This window comes from Pelophylax lessonae (genome assembly GCF_965119305.1).
Source record: "Pelophylax lessonae genome assembly, chromosome: 3".
NCBI classification, from domain to species: domain Eukaryota; kingdom Metazoa; phylum Chordata; class Amphibia; order Anura; family Ranidae; genus Pelophylax; species Pelophylax lessonae.
The window spans coordinates 602097330-602116642 of record NC_138770.1 but is presented as its reverse complement, the minus strand read 5'-3'; the positions used below and the strand labels follow the sequence as shown (position 1 = coordinate 602116642).

The following is a 19313-nucleotide window of genomic DNA, read 5'->3' as shown; positions in this document are numbered from 1 at the left end:
TGAAATGCAGGAAAAGAGGCGGAGACTCAGTGCAGCAGCAGCCCAACCAGAAGAAGCCAATGTGAGTGCGTCAGGGGCGTACCTAGAGCATTTAGCACCCGGGGCGGATCCTATATCTGGCAAAGCCCCCCCCCAGGCGGAAAGACGACGCACCACACATCGACGTGTCATCAAGTGCACTGCGGCCTTAAACCTGAAAGAATTCTCCTCCCTCTGCTCCCCCTGGGCAGCCAGGCCCCCCTCCTCCTCTTCCTCCTCTGCAAAAACGGCGCCGACTGACCTGAGGCACCAGACAGAAATACATTTAACTGCCAGTGGCATCACTAGGATTGCAGTCACCTGGTGCATTAAAACATGGTGTAACTCCCCCCCCAAAAAAGATGATTTTCCTGTTTTCTGAAAGTGCGCCAAAGATGCAGCATGTGGGACTTTTGGTGCGCTTCCAGAAAATGCAGAAAAAAAAAAAAGCGCAATCTAATAGAAATCTATAGACTGCAGCTATAACTGCGGGTAAAATGTAGGAAGACCCTCTTTACATTACACAGCCCCTGTACCTCTGGACCCCTTTACATTACACAGCCCCTGTACCTCTGGACCCCTTTACATTACACAGCCCCTGTACCTCTGGACCCCTTTACATTACACAGCCCCTGTACCTCTGGACCCCTTTACATTACACAGCCCCCGTACCTCTGGACCCCTTTACATTACACAGCCCCTGTACCTCTGGACCCCTTTACATTACACAGCCCCTGTACCTCTGGACCCCTTTACATTACACAGCCCCCGTACCTCTGGACCCCTTTACATTACACAGCCCCCGTACCTCTGGACCCCTTTACATTACACAGCCCCTGTACCTCTGGACCCCTTTACATTACACAGCCCCTGTACCTCTGGACCCCTTTACATTACACAGCCCCTGTACCTCTGGACCCCTTTACATTACACAGCCCCTGTACCTCTGGACCCATTCACATTACACATCCCCCCGTACCTCTGGACCCCTTTACATTACACAGCCCCTGTACCTCTGGACCCATTCACATTACACATCCCCCCGTACCTCTGGACCCCTTTACATTACACAGCCCCTGTACCTCTGGACCCCTTTACATTACACAGCCCCTGTACCTCTGGACCCCTTTACATTACACAGCCCCTGTACCTCTGGACCTCTTTACATTACACAGCCCCCGTACCACTGGACCCCTTCACATTACACAGCCACCCACAACTCTGGACCCCTTTGCATTACACAGCCCCTCCTACACCTCTGGACCCCTTTACATTACACAGCCCCTGTACCTCTGGACCCCTTTACATTATACAGCCCCTGTACCTCTGGACCCCTTTACATTACACAGCCCCCGTACCTCTGGACCCCTTTACATTACACAGCCCCCGTACCTCTGGACCCCTTTACATTACACAGCCCCGTACCTCTGGACCCCTTTACATTACACAGCCCCTGTACCACTGGACCCCTTTACATTACACAGCCCCTGTACCTCTGGACCCATTCACATTACACATCCCCCCGTACCTCTGGACCCCTTTACATTACACAGCCCCTGTACCTCTGGACCCATTCACATTACACATCCCCCCGTACCTCTGGACCCCTTTACATTACACAGCCCCTGTACCTCTGGACCCCTTTACATTACACAGCCCCTGTACCTCTGGACCCCTTTACATTACACAGCCCCTGTACCTCTGGACCTCTTTACATTACACAGCCCCCGTACCACTGGACCCCTTCACATTACACAGCCACCCACAACTCTGGACCCCTTTGCATTACACAGCCCCTCCTACACCTCTGGACCCCTTTACATTACACAGCCCCTGTACCTCTGGACCCCTTTACATTATACAGCCCCTGTACCTCTGGACCCCTTTACATTACACAGCCCCCGTACCTCTGGACCCCTTTACATTACACAGCCCCCGTACCTCTGGACCCCTTTACATTACACAGCCCCGTACCTCTGGACCCCTTTACATTACACAGCCCCTGTACCACTGGACCCCTTTACATTACACAGCCCCTGTACCTCTGGACCCATTCACATTACACATCCCCCCGTACCTCTGGACCCCTTTACATTACACAGCCCCTGTACCTCTGGACCCCTTTACATTACACAGCCCCTGTACCTCTGGACCCCTTTACATTACACAGCCCCTGTACCTCTGGACCTCTTTACATTACACAGCCCCCGTACCACTGGACCCCTTCACATTACACAGCCACCCACAACTCTGGACCCCTTTGCATTACACAGCCCCTCCTACACCTCTGGACCCCTTTACATTACACATCCCCCACACCTCTGGACCCCTTTACATTACACATCCCCCCCACACCTCTGGACCCCTTTACATTACACATTCCCCCCACACCTCTGGACCCCTTTACATTACACATCCCCCCACACCTCTGGACCCCTTTACATTACACATCCCCCCACAACTCTGGACCCCTTTGCATTACACATCCCCCCCACACCTCTGGACCCCTTTACATTACACATCCCCCCACACCTCTGGACCCCTTTACATTACACATCCCCCCACACCTCTGGACCCCTTTACATTACACATCCCCCCACACCTCTGGACCCCTTTACATAACACATCCCCCCACACCTCTGGACCCCTTTACATTACACATCCCCCCACACCTCTGGACCCCTTTACATTACACATCCCCCCACACCTCTGGACCCCTTTACATTACACATCCCCCCACACCTCTGGACCCCTTTACATTACACATCCCCCACACCACCCCCCCTCATGGAACCCTTTAGATTATACAGCCCCCCCCAAATGAACCATTTACATTATACAGCCTCCCCCCATGGAACCCTTTAGATTATATATACAGTATATATACACAGCCCGCCCCCATGAACCATTTACATTACATTATACAACCCCCCCCATGGAATCCTTTAGATTATATATACAGTATATATATATACACAGCCCGCCCCCTTGAACCATTTACATTACATTATACAACCCCCCCATGGAATCCTTTAGATGATATATACAGCCCCCCACTCCTCCCCCCCCAAAGAACCATTTACATTATAAAGCAAAAGCCCCCCCATCCCATCCCATCCCCCATCCTCCCATCCTACCTTATTAGGAGAGCAGAGCAGGGAGCAGTCAGTGTAAAGCAGAACAGGGCAGGGAGAATCATCATCAGCGCTGAATATAGAGCGGGAATTACTGAAGTTAAACTTGCTAGTTAACAGCAGGTGATTGGTTGCTAGGGGGTCATAGCAACCAATCACCTGCTTATTAATCGGCAGTGTCCGCCCGGGACCGCCCCACTGTATATTCAGCGCTGATGATTCTCCCTGTGGCTGTGCTGTTCTACACTCGCTGGCGCTGCCTCTTGCTCCGCTCTCCAGGGTCAGTGAGCGGCAGAGGCAGTTTGGTGGCCGGCTCTGGGTCTCACCCTGGGGCTCCCTGGCACTCCCCAATGTGTGGCACCCGGGGCGGACCACCCCCCCCCCCCGCCCCCCTGTTGGTACACCACTGGAGTGCGTGCACTGCGGGGCCTGGCTGGCTGGAGACTGGACTGGAGAATTGCTATACAGACAGTCTACTGGTGTAGCGCGTAGTGCTGCTGCGCCGGCGCCCGGCATTTAATGTTGTGGATGTCAGGATGTGGCATGTGGAGTGTGCGGATGCGGCCCCCCGGCGACCTGGCGTGTGGCAAGGTGAAGAACAACTCTATTCATTAAAAAAAAAAAAAAAAATGTTTAGGAAGGATCATGCGAGGCCCCTTTAAGTGCGAGGCCTTCAGCGGCCGCCTTACCGGCCTAATTAGAGAGCCGCCTCTGTGGGTGGATCCCGGCTTCATTGTCGCGATCTTGCCCGACTGGCTCTGTGACATCAGCAGACAGCGGACTTCTGCTGAAAATGGGTCACAGGAATGCAAAACGATCTGCACTCCTGTGATCCACAGGAGAAGTACAGCCAAACAAGCTTTGGCTGTACTTCTCCTTTTAAGTGTTTGTTAAGTCAGTGGTCACAATTACTGCCAAGCCCCTCTGTTATAACAAGCTATAATACACAGTGGGGTAGATTTACTTAAATTGGAGAGTGCAAAATCTGGCGCAGCTGTGCATGGTAGCCAATCAGCTTCTAACTTCAACTTGTTCAATTAAACTTTGTCAAAAAAATTGGTTTCTACATGGAAAGAAATTGACTGCACCGCTCCGCCAGTCCAAAAGATTTATTTAAACATGTATAAAACTGCCACCAGGACAAGAACACAGACCATGGAAATGTTGACGCGTTTCACATGGACAATGTGCTTCATCAAAACTGGGGGTTTTGAAGACGCACATTGTCAGTGTGAAACACGTCAACCTTTCCATGGTCTGTGTCCATGTCCTGGTGGCAGTTTTATACATGTTTCATTGAATCTATTGGACAGGCGGAGGTGTGCAGCCAATTTCTTTCCCAAGTTGTAAACACGGATGCGAGCTGGGGCTAGCACCCAGTCCAACCTGTCCTCAGGATTACACCTCTCACCTGGAGCAGCAAATTGGCCTCTTTGTTTTCCCTGATTGGTTTCTATGCAGAGCTGTACCTGATTTTGCACTCTCCGGTTTTAGTAAATCAACACCAGTGTGTGTGTTTTTTAAATATTCTACAGCTAAATACCTTATTTCACAGCGTCGATGTGCGGTCACGTGACTCCAATCTAAGGGCTACAGTTGGGGGGGGGGCTGAGATTTCCCTCTGATGTCAGCCGGGTGGTCACATGACCGCACATCAGCTATGTGAAATAAGGTATTTAGCTGCAGAATTAAAAAAAAAAAAAACACAAACACTGTAGTACGTATATCGTGTTATAACAGAGGGGCTGGCAATAATTGCGAACATTAACTTTACTGCCACATGGAATAGTGGTAGGGGGATGGGAAGGGAGGGTTTGGGGATCAGTTTACACACTAAGACACTAAGAAGTGACAGACAGGGAGGGAGGGGCAGAGGGGGAGAGGGAGAGACTGTAAACACAGCGGGATGACAGAGGAATGTAAACTGACCACAGTATCATGGATCAGTAGCCATGATTACTGTGGTCAGAACACCAAGGGGGACACAGGATTGGGCAGGATCAACCAGGTATTTTACAGCATAGAAAGGGACAAATGACACTTCACAAGCACTATGCTTTTAAACATACTTTGAAGGAATTTTCTTAGGGTTACAAGTTTTATTATTGGGGCTTCAAACATACTTGTAACACTGCACTTCGTATAGTGATGAAATCACAATGTGAATATATATACAAAATTACTGTAGCACCACCCCCGAAGGAGCCACTTGATAATTTTGGGTCCTCTGTTTTGAGCCTCGACTCCAAGAACAACCTCAGCCCCACTGACACAACGTTGAATGTAGGTGTGAATGTAGGTTGAATGTAAAACACTTTGTGCACGTATAAAGACACCAGATAAAAAATACCTTTTTCCTGGCTATATTTAAAACCAAAGAATGAGCACAACCTACTTACAAATAAACATGCTTATTATATTGGCAAGAGCTTAGTATAAACAGCAGTAGAATATAAATGCATACACAGTAGATGAGGTTGAACATAGTCTGCTAAACAGAGTAATGACTATGCTAAAACTACTGTCCAATCAATGTCATGCCCATCCTATATGCTTTTACAAATGGCAATTTTTTAATTTTTTAATTAGTTAATTCCTATTTGCCTTTATTTTGTGCAGCACCTCCGGCTGCAGCTGCCTAGGCGATTTCGTCCCTAGGCGATTGGCATGGACTCCTTGGATATCGGCGTTATCAATCCATGTCCATGCGAATCGTAAGGAAATCTTGCGTTATTTCCTACTTTCCCAGACTTCCATTACCTTCTGGCCTGTCCTCTGATTGACAGGTAGCTATAGCAACGGACAGGAACTTCTGCCGACGCTGCCATTGCTATGGCAACCTGTCAGAAAGAAAGAGCCTCGCACAGTGGCATTACTGCGCAGGCGTGAGATGCATGCTGGGTAGCCAGCTTCACTGAATCCCGGAAATTAAGAGAAGAGAGCTTCAGATGCCCACAGTAGAAATGGAACCTACCTGCTTCCGACATCTGGTCAGTTTCCCACTATTTAAACATAAACATAAACTAAAATGAACAAATATATGACATTATGTAATCGTTGCAGTATAGGTGTACACAATTACAGCGGAGTGTTTAAAAAAAACGAGTTGGGGGACTGGAACTCCGCTTTAACTTCAGTATAAATGAGAATAATACTACACTGGTTTACAGTGCACTCTAAAGAATGGGCAGGGGTGTGGTAGCTCTTTAACTAGCACACAGAGCAAAGGGTTTGGGGGTAGAAATGGCAGTCCTTAGTACTAATTATTAATCCCGGTAATCGTTGGAGCGATTTAACCATTGGCGCACTTTGAGGGAGTAAAAGATAATGGCTGCCAGGCCCTCTCACCAGACCCAGCGATGCAGTGGCCCCTCTGGGCGGATGTTCCTTAACTCTTCATTGCTCGTAGTGACCCCGTTAGCTTACACAGTGGGGACTGTATCCTGGCAGAAGCTCTGTCCTTCAGTTTTCAAATCACAGTGCGGTGCCTTGGCCTTCCAGACAGTAATGGCTCTCCGGTGCTTCAGTCTCTCTGCTGGGAACTCTGCCCTGAGGCGAATCACTTTGCCTGGGGAAAAAACTCTAGTTCAATCTGATTCTCTGTGTCCAAGCTAGCTGTAACCCATTCCCTATCAAATACTACAGACCGCGCTGTCTCTGGGACTAGATTTCTCATGGTGCTTGGGCTGCACCCACTACATTACTAATAAATCTGTCATCTAAAAACAAATACATCAATAAAATCACTATAACTTTCATGACCCAAAGTTAGTGAAACAAAACCACTTTAACTGGCACTCCACCCTAAAGTGTCCCAAACTTATATGCTCCAATAATATGTGATTATAAACTCTTAACAGTTCATTAAAATGTCCACAGAAATCAAAACGTTCATAAATATTCATCCAAAGTACTCTTCATTCAGACGTGAAAAATTATTGTGAGGTCACCACATATATGCAAACAATGTGCTCACCATCAGGATGTGACCCTCATATACACTACTGTGCAAAAGTTTTAGGCAAGTAAAAAATGCTGTAAACTAAGGATGCTTTCAGGAATAGAGGTGTTAATAGTTTACTTTTTTTTATCAAATACCTACCTGGACAGAAAAGAAACCCAAATTAATATTTGGTGTGACCACCCTTTACCTTTAAAACAGCATCATTTTTTTTAACTGCAGATCTTCTGTGGATGTAGACTGCCTCAAGTCCTTCTGTCTCTTCATGTAATCCCAAACAGATTTGATGATGTTGAGATCAGGGCTCTTTAGGGGGCCAAACCATCACTTCCAGGACTCCTTGTTCTTCTTTACACTGAAGATAGTTCTTAATGACATTGGCTGCATATTTGGTGTCATTGTCCTGCTGCAGAATACTATTGGGGCCGATCACACACCTGCCTGGCATGATGGATAATTATCTGCCTGTATTTCTCAGCATTGAGGACACCATTGCCCCTGACCAAATCCCAAACTCCATTTTCAGAAATGGAGCCCTAAACTTGCAAGGGACCTCCACCATGCTTCAGTGTTGCCTGTAGACATTCATTATTGTACCGCCTTCCAGCCCCTAGGTAAACAAACTGCCCTCTGCTACAGCCAAATATTTCATATTTTGACTCATCATTCCAGAGCACCTGCTGCCATTTTTCTGCAACCCAGTTCCTTTGTTTTTGTGCACAGTTGCTTAGCCTTGTCTGGTATGGCTTTTTGGTATGGCTTTTTGGTCACAATCAGTGGCGGCCCGTGCATAGGGGGCGCCGGAGCGCCACCCCCCCTAAAAAAAAAAGAAAAAAAAAATAGAAAAAAAAAATGACAAAAAAATAATAAAGTTTTGAAAAAAAAAAAATCGTGTTCGCAGGCCTATGCACTTGGCCTGGTGGATATGGGGGGGTGGGGTGGGGTTTACGACCCCAGAAGAGGCGCCGATTGGCTGCCTTCTGGGGGCGTAAACTGGGCGCCGGGAAAAAGCGCTGAGCCACCCCCACCTTCGTGATATCCTGGCTGTGATTGGTCCAGTCTCCAGCCTGGACCAATCATCATCCAGGACATCGCTGACTCGCAATGGGGGCGGTGTCGGTGCGTGCGTCAGTCACGCACCGTCACCGCCCGATCTCCTTCTCGCCGCCCGGACCGGAAGACAGAAGACTGAAGAGGAGGACGTCCACGGCGCTGCTCGTCTCGGTTCCCGGAATCCCGCCATCCCGCCGTCGTCAGAAGGTAAGTGATTGAAGCCGACCTGTGCCATGCCTGTACCATCACCTGTGCCATCACCTGTGCCATGCCTATGCCATCACCTGTGCCATGCCTATGCCATCACCTGTGCCATCCCTATGCCATCACCTGTGCCATCACCTGTGCCATGCCTATGCCATCACCTGTGCCATGCCTGTGCCATCACCTGTGCCATCGCCTATGCCATCACCTGTGACATGCCTATGCTATCACCTGTGCCATGCCTATGCTATCACCTGTGCCATCACCTGTGCCATGCCCATGCCATCACCTGTGCCATGCCTATGCCATCACCTGTGCCATCACCTGTGCCATGCCTATGCCATCACCTGTGCCATGCCTATGCCATCACCTGTGCCATACCTATACTATCACATGTGCCATGCCTATGCCATCACCTGTGCCATGCCTGTACCATGACCTCAAAGTCATGCAATTTTTTTACCGCGCTTTTTGCCGCGAAGCAATACCTATTACATTTTTCTTTTTGCGCCCCCCCCCCCCAAAAAAAAAATTTTGAGCACCAGCCGCCACTGGTCACAATTCTTCCACGAACACCACTTCTAAACAGACTTCTCCAGACAGTAGATGGTGTACCTGGGTCCCACTGGTTACCACCAGTTCTCTGCTTATGGCACTGTTAGACACCTTTTGATGTTGAAGGGAAAAAGCATAATGTGTCTTTCATCTGCTGAATTAGGTTTGCTTGGCCAACCACTACGATCTTCAACGTTGTCCATTTCTTTGTGCTTCTTCAAAAGAGCTTGAACAGCACGTATTGAAACTTTCGTCTTCTTTGAAAGCTTTGCCTGGGAGAGACCTTGCTGGTGCAGTATAACTACCTAGTGTCTTGTTGCTGTGCTCAGTCTTTCCATGGTGTATGACCTGTGACATGAAACTGTATACCACGACCTCACCTTAGTAGCAGAGTCTGGTTGTTCAACACCTAGTATTAAGCCTCCTACAGAGTTTTTCCGGTTTCATTTAATGACTAAGTGGTTCAACCTACATATGAAATTGATGATCATTAGCACCTGCTTGGTATAATTGGCTATTCATACACGACTCCTATCCTACAAAATCTCTGACTTTGTGCAAGTGTACAAAGTCTGCAAGTGTAAAAATTGATGCTGGTTTGAAGGCAAAGGGTATTTACACCAAATATTGATTAGATTTTGATTTTTCTGCACTCACTTTGCATTTTGTAAATTGATAAAAAAAAAAAGCAATTACAATACATATTTTTGAAAAGCATACTTACTTTACAGCATTTCTTCACACCTGCCTAAAATTGTATATGTAATGTATATAGATGGTCAATAAACACTTGCCATCATTTAAATAATATAGATAATATACCCAGGCCCTCCATCACACTCTCTTTGTGGAATGCCAGCTAATGCTCAAAATCCTCCTTTTAGGAATACCTCTCCCAGCTTGATAATGCAGCTTTTACCACATACAGAAAATTCTCAAAAAGACATAAGAGGACAATCTAAAGCCCCGTACACACGCACAGATCGTCGTCATACAAATGTTCGTCTTTTCTCCCCGGGATGTCGGTGTCTGTTGAAAAGTGCAAAGACAGCACAAGGACAGCACAAGAATTTTGTCCGCAGACTTCAGCTGACTGCAGAAGTGATGTCATGTAATGGTTAACTTTCCCTGTGTTTTTTATTTTCTGAGCATGCCCAGTCTTGCAAATCTGCGGTCTGTCGGCTGATTTCTGTACTGACAGGCGAACAATCGTCCGTTCTGGTGTCCGCAGACAAAAATTTTCATGTTTGCAAGAAAGACTCTTGTCCGCGGATTGTGTGCAGACAGCTGTCGGAGGCACCATACTAACACGCGTACAATCGGCAGATCTTTCGTCCGCCGACGTTTGTATGACAACGATCTGTGTGTGTGTACGGGGCTTAATGCTCCCTGTATAAAATTACATTTATAGATCTCAAAATAATACTAACATAAACAGAACTTGAACTACCACATGTAATGGCATCTGTACATTCACTCCACCTCCTGGTCCCACTGCAATCACAGTAGCCATTTAGTTAAAACTGCTGGACACTTAGCGCTCTCCATTGCTAGGACGTAGGAAGCTATTGCCACCAATGACCTCCATTGATAGGATGCAGGTGCCCATTGCTGCTTAATGTCCTCAGTTGCCAGGATGCAGCTATTGTTGTCTAGCGTCCCCCCCCCATTGCTAGGAAGCAGGTGCCTAGTGCTGCCTAAAATCTTCAGTTTTTAGGATGCAGGTAGTTATTGCCTCCCAACAACCTCTGCTGCTAGGATGCAGGCAGCTATTGCTGTCTAGGGTCCACAGTTGCTGGGCTGCAGAAGGCTATTGTCGTCTGGTTTTCTCAGTTGCTGGGATGCAGACAGCTATTGCTGCCTAGAGTTGCTAGGGTGTAAGTAGCTATTGCTGTCTAGTAAAGAAAGGGAATTCCTCGCAAATGGATCTCTATTATATGGTTGGCTGCAGCCTACCCAAAAATATAGTGAAACTATATAAAAAATGGAAAAAGTATTAGGGTAATTGGCGCTGCCAAATAATGGACAAATGAAAAAAAGTGGACAAGTAAAAAAGTATATAGGGTTGTGTCTCCTAGGTGTATATAAATGTTCAATATAAAATAGTAATGCTGTAAATAATGGTCCTTAAAATATAGCCAGTAGCACAAATAATACACTAAAGTAGTTAATAAAATACAATCTAAATGCAAACCAATGTAAATATATATAGTGAACAATATCCAAAAGCAATAAATAAATAAATAGTGACACTTAAAATAATTGGTGTAAACACTAGGTGGCAGTGTTGATTTAAATTAATATATGTGGATATCCAAGTGAAACAGATAATGGGTGATACAAGGTGCCAAGTGCTATATTTACATCCAATGTGAATGGCAATACCTACAAGTGAAGAGATCTCCAAATGAGTGCAAAAATGGATATCCAAGTGAAAATTAAATATATATAAAATTTAAAATTTAACTAAAAGTACATGTGTTGTGCCAAGTGAAATGTACATTTCACTTGGCACAACACATGTACTTTTAGTTAAATTTTAAATTTTATATATATTTAATTTTCACTTGGATATCCATTTTTGCACTCATTTGGAGATCTCTTCACTTGTAGGTATTGCCATTCACATTGGATGTAAATATAGCACTTGGCACCTTGTATCACCCATTATCTGTTTCACTTGGATATCCACATATATTAATTTAAATCAACACTGCCACCTAGTGTTTACACCAATTATTTTAAGTGTCACTATTTATTTATTTATTGCTTTTGGATATTGTTCACTATATATATTTACATTGGTTTGCATTTAGATTGTATTTTATTAACTACTTTAGTGTATTATTTGTGCTACTGGCTATATTTTAAGGACCATTATTTACAGCATTACTATTTTATATTGAACATCTATATACACCTAGGAGACACAACCCTATATACTTTTTTACTTGTCCACTTTTTTTCATTTGTCCATTATTTGGCAGCGCCAATTACCCTAATACTTTTTCTATTGCTGTCTAGTGTCCTCAGTTTCTAGGGCGCAGGTGACTATTCCCTCCCAGTGTCCTCCATTACTGGTATCCAGGTGGCTATTTCCACCCAGTGTCCTCAGTTGCTGGGACAGAGGTGACTATTGCCACACCCGTTGAAATGACAATGCGGCTCTTGTACTTTAATAGAGTACATTTTTCACTGTACACTCTTGCGCTGTCGGAGAGACCTCGGTCTCTGTGCTGGTGCGCTCCCAGCACAAAGACAGATACAAAAATATACGGCCCCATGGAAAAAAGCCCGTCCAGCGGGGCCACATATTTGTGTACACTCAGTGCCAAGGGGTTAAAGGGCCCCCCCGATAGCTGGCAGAAGTACAACAGGACTAACCTTACTGTAAAACCATTCTGAAAGCCCCTTTGCTCTCTTCTCTCCTTTTCTTTATTTCTATGGACAGTGCACATCCAGTCAGTCTAGGCCTAGAATAGTCACAATTGGAAGTATAGTTCCTGTGTTCGGTAAATCTATTCCTCTTCATCCTGATCAGATCTGTAAGGGAGTGAAGGTGCACCTGCTAAGACAGCAATGGTAGATGCAGTAGTTTCACTAAATCAGAGTGCCAGTCCTTCTCCTTCCAATCTGTGCAGGGCATTGCAGGGAGTAAATATAAAGCTTCAGCTACTTTTATTAGCTGTAATGAAAACATACATGTAAACCTTTTATAATGAATGCATTAGTGAATAATATTGCAAAATACTGATCTTTGCCTGAGGTTCACATTTAAAGATTTATAGAGAGACAGAGACAGCCTAGTGAACATATAGGTCACATCTGATGTTGGTGTGTACAGGGAACCATGGGATGTGTGTGTACATTGTCCAGTGGGCAAACATTACATTCTTTGATGTATTAGGTGAAAGACCATCCTGTGTTTGCATTTCATCACAGTATGGTGACACATGGTCACACATGGTGACACAGTAAAGAAAATTGGTTAAAAGAATAACATCGTTATCGTATTATTATTTTTATTTGCAGGTTATTGAGAAAAATGCAGATCCAAAAATGACTTTGCTGACCTACCTGCGAAGAAAATGTATCCTCTTGATAGTTTTAAGCTTCATATTTATATATTTGGTATTAGGGATATGCAGAGTGATTTTGGTGAAACTTACTGTATTTTACATTGAATTTACAAATTTTGCCAAAGTCAAAATTCTCATTTTTGCTTCAAACTTTGTGTGAAAAAATATATATTTTGCTCTTTTTTATTATTTTATTTTTTTGGGGTTTTGGTATTAATGTTATGTGTTTTTACACCCCTGATATCTAATTAAAGAGAATGTGTCACCAAAAAGTATAATTTAGGGGACTTTTTGTTCTTTTTGTAAAGAACATTTTCTTTTTCACATTTTTATATATTTTTTTTAAAGTTAAAAAAAATTAAAGTTCCACTCAAGCACTTAGCTGCTTTCTGTCTAGCCTATTGTCAAGTGATGGCAGCGCAGGAGCTCTCCTATCCTGGTTGGACATCATATGATGTCCTATCAGTCACATACCCTAGGGGCCATGCTTCAGCGCGATCTGTGACCTGCTGTTTCCATCAGCCACATTGAATAACAGATCATTGTACTGGGCTGGTGTCAGCATAATGTGATTGCTGTGACCAATCACAGTGATACATAGCAGTTGTACACAATGAATGGCTTTCATTCATAGCCATTCATTGTGTACTATTGTGTTGATCTCTGTGATTGGTCATTATCTGCACCATGCGATAGCTCTGGTCGATCACAGCTGCACAATAGTACACACTGTATCCAAAAGGTGCTTATATAAACCAGGCCCATATATGCACTAGCAGCGCTAATACACTCTTATTACAAAGAGCAGCGAATATGTCAATAATTCAAATAAATTAATATAATCAGGTATGATCTTAATCAATCAACATAAATGTCCTGTTGGTAAATCAGCATGCAAAGGTAATGCAAGTCTCTTTTTCACGGCAATGGAAAGATTAGAATAGTGTGGAATAGTCCCAAGACAGATCTTCCTCTATTCACCAAAATACCATCAAGAGCCTTCACCACACCGCCGTGCTCCACTAGGTATTAAGAACGTACCCTTATTGCAAGGATCAAGCGCTTTAACCAAATCAAGTGATCCTCCACTATCAAATGGCGATCCACCTCCAGGTCCTGGCATAAGCTTGTCAATATGGATCAGCGATTCCTCATATCCTCATATTATGATCACATGCAATGAAAACAAGGTGACCCATAGCGTAACCTGTGATTGGTCAGGTTTGGAGTAAACCATCAGGTTGGCACGAGTAGCTGCCAGAGAGAAGCGCATGCGCACTTGCGGCAGGGATACCTTTCACGGGGACACATCTTCATGCTACACCGGGTCTTCTCTTCGGCAGTGGAGGTTTTTGTTATGTGAAAGGCAGCTAGAAGCCTTACTGGATGTTCCAGTATCACAGACAGGTGCAATCCAGAATCCCTGGGTTACTGACAAGAGAGTAGACTGATGGCATGGATACAAACCGAGGCACTCTCTGGCAGCTACTCGTGCCAACCTGACGGTTTACTCCAAACCTTACCAATCACAGGTTAAAGCGCTTGATCCTTGCAATAAGGGTGCGTTCTTAATACCTAGGGGAGCACTGCGGTGTGGTGAAGGCTCTTGTTCCCTGCTTTGCAGGAACACAGGGTCCATGCCTTCCCTACTGACAGAATGGCGGTCTGCCTCTGGCGCCAAACAATTAGCGGGTGACGGTAGTCATTGAGTCCACAGTACCCGCTGCTCAGCTCCCGCTGTGTATAATCACAGCAGGAGTTAGCCGATGGTGAGCGAATTCGTGCCTGCTACCCGCAAGAGCTGGATCACATATATATATACTGTATGTGATCCAGCACAGATGTGCCACCCTGTAGCAGTAAAACTGCTATAGGGCAGACCTTAAGTGGTAAAATAATATGTTATCCCAATTTCATATTCCTGATATGTGCCTGCTATACAATGTACTTGTAAAGTATCCTGTTCTCTTTGTTTTGCTTCATTTGTGTAAAATCCCTGGTGTTCCTGCCAGTCCCTCTGCTTTCCTATTAAAAACTGACCACAATAGGCATAAGAGCCCAGCATGGTCAGTTTTCAAGGCTTTGCGGAGAACTCAGCCTGCTCTCCTCCAATGATCAAGCATGTGCTGACACCCCCCCCCCCACTCAGCCATTCACTGAGAAGACCGGTGAGCTGCTGTTTCTCCTCCCCTAGCTCCCTGAGCTCATTATACAGCTCACAACAGAGGGAAAGTGATCACTTATAAAAAGTGGGATAAAGGTATTTATAATGTTGTATGTATACATAAATGTTTTGCCTTTCATTTTTATTTTAAATAAAATTGGTTGTTTTACAAGTTGAGGTTATACATACATATTTTAAAATCTCACCTCTAAACATTTTTGAGCCCCGTCCACATACATGCACATAAAATGTAAATACACACATGGGGGAATCAATGCAGGAAGATGTCGATTGTGTTACACATGTTACATATTGCCACGCATGCCAGAGTGAGAGCAATATGGCCCATGTGTGCAAAAAATGGCCCTGGCAGCGAAAGAGTTAACTCCACCAATGTATTTAGCAAAAATGGCAAAACTGTTTTGGTATGTTGCTTTAATGTGTTGCATTTTTTTCACACATTAACGTGCTTTGCATTGAGGCATCCTAGTCAAATAAATGATCTGGCAATGTGCAAAAACATTCAAAAAAATGAACATGCACCATTTTTGGCGATGCAGTGAACCACCATGCACAGTAGTGCATTACTATGGGGTAGATTTATTAAAATTTTGTGCACTCAGAAACTGGTGCAGATCTACATTGTAGTTTTATTGGCAATAACACCTGGAAGCTGATTCTGTTTCTGTGTCTGTATAGCTGTTTCTATACAGGATTGCACTGATTTTGCATATAGGGAAAAATTTCCGCGCTGATGGAGGAATTGAATAAATGACTGCAGCCTACCTCAAAAATATAGATAACTATATTTGGTAAATGTAGGGTAAATGGAGGTAATTGGCGCTGTCAGGCGTATAAATTAGGGAATATAAATATGTCTATGGGTACACTGATGATATGAAGTAAATAAATAGAAAGTGTCAGATCATAAATTAAGACGTGATATAGTGGATCCTTATAAAGTGTAAAATATATATATATATATAAAAATATTTAATAAAAATCTTATCGTGATATATGTGTAAATATAAATAATAAAATATTAAAAATCCATTCAGTGTGTGATCCTAAAAGGTATAAATATGATTCAATTCCAAATTAAATTACTAAAATCAATACATAAAGTGGTATGTTACATACATTAAATAACCTCAGTAAATAGATAAGGTGCTAATAGTCAAGTGTATAAATGTGCTAGTGAGCCAAACAGTATATAGCAATATATAAATTTATATGTGGAAAATCAAATCATAAATAGTGTCCCAGCAATTTGAATAGAAAATGTCCATATAGGTAACCGTAAAATACTGGCGCCACAAATATAAATAAGTCCCAAGATGTAAAAGGAGAAGAGAATAACAGGAAAAAGTGGATTCCAGGGGTTCCAAAATGATGGGGGTGCTCAATAAAGGAATAAGTGCTCCCTTCCTATTACTCCCGCACTCACCAGATGGTGGTACCCCCACAGGGGTAAACAGCGTTTGGGGTGACTCTCAGAGGTCCCTCCGAAGGCTGGCTAGTAATCCACTTAATCCCGACCTCTTATAGTGTACTTTTCTCCAGGGAAAGTTGATAGAAAATAACTCCTCTTAAGTACTCCGATATAAGTGTGAGAGATCCGGATGAGGGAAGAAAGAAAGGGGCTCCAATAGTGAAGTATTGCAGTACAAAAGTGCTTTATTAAACATAAGATTACAATACTCACATTCAGTATAAGAGAAAATGTGCACGTATGTCCTAGGGACTGCAACACCCTCGTGTAGCGGTAGTTCCGGGACGCGGTGCGTTCCACCGGCCGGATGTGCGTCTCAGTCAACAGGAAGCGGAACTGACGTGACCACGCTCTACGCGTTTCGTCATCAATGACGTCATCAGGAGCAGCGTATGGTCACGTCAGGTCCGCCCATTGTTATACTTCCTGGTTGCCGGGCAACGACAATTGTAAACTCCATGGCCGCCAATAGGAAAAAACCCCCACGGCGCGTCATGAGTTGCCGGGCAAGCACATATCTAACATTTAAAGAGAGACAAACGAACATAAATACGATTGGTTAAAATGTAAAGCATCATCTGTTGCTAAGTGGAATTGTGATATTTAACAATAAAGGAAAGGCTGCGATGTGTAGATACTAACAGGACTGTTGTATATTTAAAATAAATAGTGGAAATAGAACGGTGGATAAGTCCTATTGTTTCAATGCTAAAATTTATATAAAAGAGATTTAAAAACAACTTCATTTTTAATTACTGATTAAATCTGAGATCTCTTAACAGTAAGTTAATGGGCACTGGTAATAAATATAATTGGACTAGGGTCCATTAGAAAGTGCATCCGTACAATTAATATTACAATAATAATATATAAAGCGAAATTTAAAATTATTAAAATTATTAAAATATATTTAGATTAAAATATAAATTTAATCGGAAGATTTTTACTAGGAAGACCATAAATAGTATGCTTGGAAGTATTTTAGAGGAGATGCATTTATATCATATCTATAAAAAGGAACTACATTTAGGTATTTTTATATATAAATCTGGACCATCTACAGAAATTATTGTGATACAGACCCCTACATAAATAATTAATAGGGTGTTTTAAATAGTGTACAAGGGGTGTTTATTGTCTATAATTTCCTTTCAACTTATAAAATCTCCTCAATGTAGATGTCCTTATTTAAATATCGATATTTTGTATTCTAATTGGTGTATAGGGTGATGGACATAATTATTAAAAATACATATAAAAAAAACAGTATGGAATTAGTATTGTCTAAAGTTAGGTGCTTTCTAGATTTGAGGGAGGATAAAAGGTGCATATATAACATGTCTTATATGAGAATTTAATCAAGGGAGCTGTGGGATCCATAATTTTGGAGGGGTCTCACTATAGGCTATATATCTGATATAAAGCAGTTTAAGTCTATATCCAAGTTGAGTCCCCCCGGCTGGAGGGACTCAAGCTGGTAAATCCAGCGTGTCTCATTCTGTGAGATTTTGCGGGTTTTATTTTCTCCCCTCCAATGTTCCTTAATGGAGTCGATAGCATAAAAAACAAGACCTCTTGGATTTTTGTTATGTACGTCACGGAAATGCCTTGATAGGCTATGTTTCGGGAAACCTCTTTTTATGTTTCCTATGTGTTCTCTGATTCTTACTAGCAGAGGCCTAGTAGTTCTGCCCACATACTGCAGTTTGCACGGACATTCAATCACATAAGTGACGTGTGTGGTCTGGCACGTGATTAAATCCCTTATTTGAAAAATTCTTCTGTTTACCGTAGACTTAAAGTGTGTGGTCTTTCTTCTTTGTGCAGGGTTGTTTTTGCATGCTAGGCATTTCCGGCACCGGACAAACCCCTTCAAGGATCCACCACGTTATGTACAAGTTTGTTTCTTAGAGTAGGTGCTTTTCGGTAAATAAACCTTGGTTTTTTTGGTAAAATCTTCGCTAAAGTTTTGTCAGATTTTAAAATAGGCCAATACTAATTCCATACTGTTTTTTTTATATGTATTTTTAATAATTATGTCCATCACCCTATACACCAATTAGAATACAAAATATCGATATTTAAATAAGGACATCTACATTGAGGAGATTTTATAAGTTGAAAGGAAATTATAGACAATAAACACCCCTTGTACACTATTTAAAACACCCTATTAATTATTTAAGTAGGGGTCTGTATCACAATAATTTCTGTAGATGGTCCAGATTTATATATAAAAATACCTAAATGTAGTTCCTTTTTATAGATATGATATAAATGCATCTCCTCTAAAATACTTCCAAGCATACTATTTATGGTCTTCCTAGTAAAAATCTTCCGATTAAATTTATATTTTAATCTAAATATATTTTAATAATTTTAATAATTTTAAATTTCGCTTTATATATTATTATTGTAATATTAATTGTACGGATGCACTTTCTAATGGACCCTAGTCCAATTATATTTATTACCAGTGCCCATTAACTTACTGTTAAGAGATCTCAGATTTAATCAGTAATTAAAAATGAAGTTGTTTTTAAATCTCTTTTATATAAATTTTAGCATTGAAACAATAGGACTTATCCACCGTTCTATTTCCACTATTTATTTTAAATATACAACAGTCCTGTTAGTATCTACACATCACAGC

At 42.9% G+C, this 19313-nt stretch overlaps 1 protein-coding gene across 2 annotated transcripts in view; it reads left to right on the top strand.

The window, feature by feature from the left end:
• Window positions 1–19313, top strand: part of XDH (xanthine dehydrogenase) — an 897187-nt gene that overhangs the window by 4038 nt on the left and 873836 nt on the right. For both annotated transcript variants that reach the window (XM_082252550.1, XM_082252549.1), the window contains exon 2: window positions 12958–13015. In XM_082252550.1, the coding sequence (XP_082108676.1) occupies window positions 12958–13015 (58 nt within the window). The remainder of the gene's footprint in view (window positions 1–12957; window positions 13016–19313) is intronic.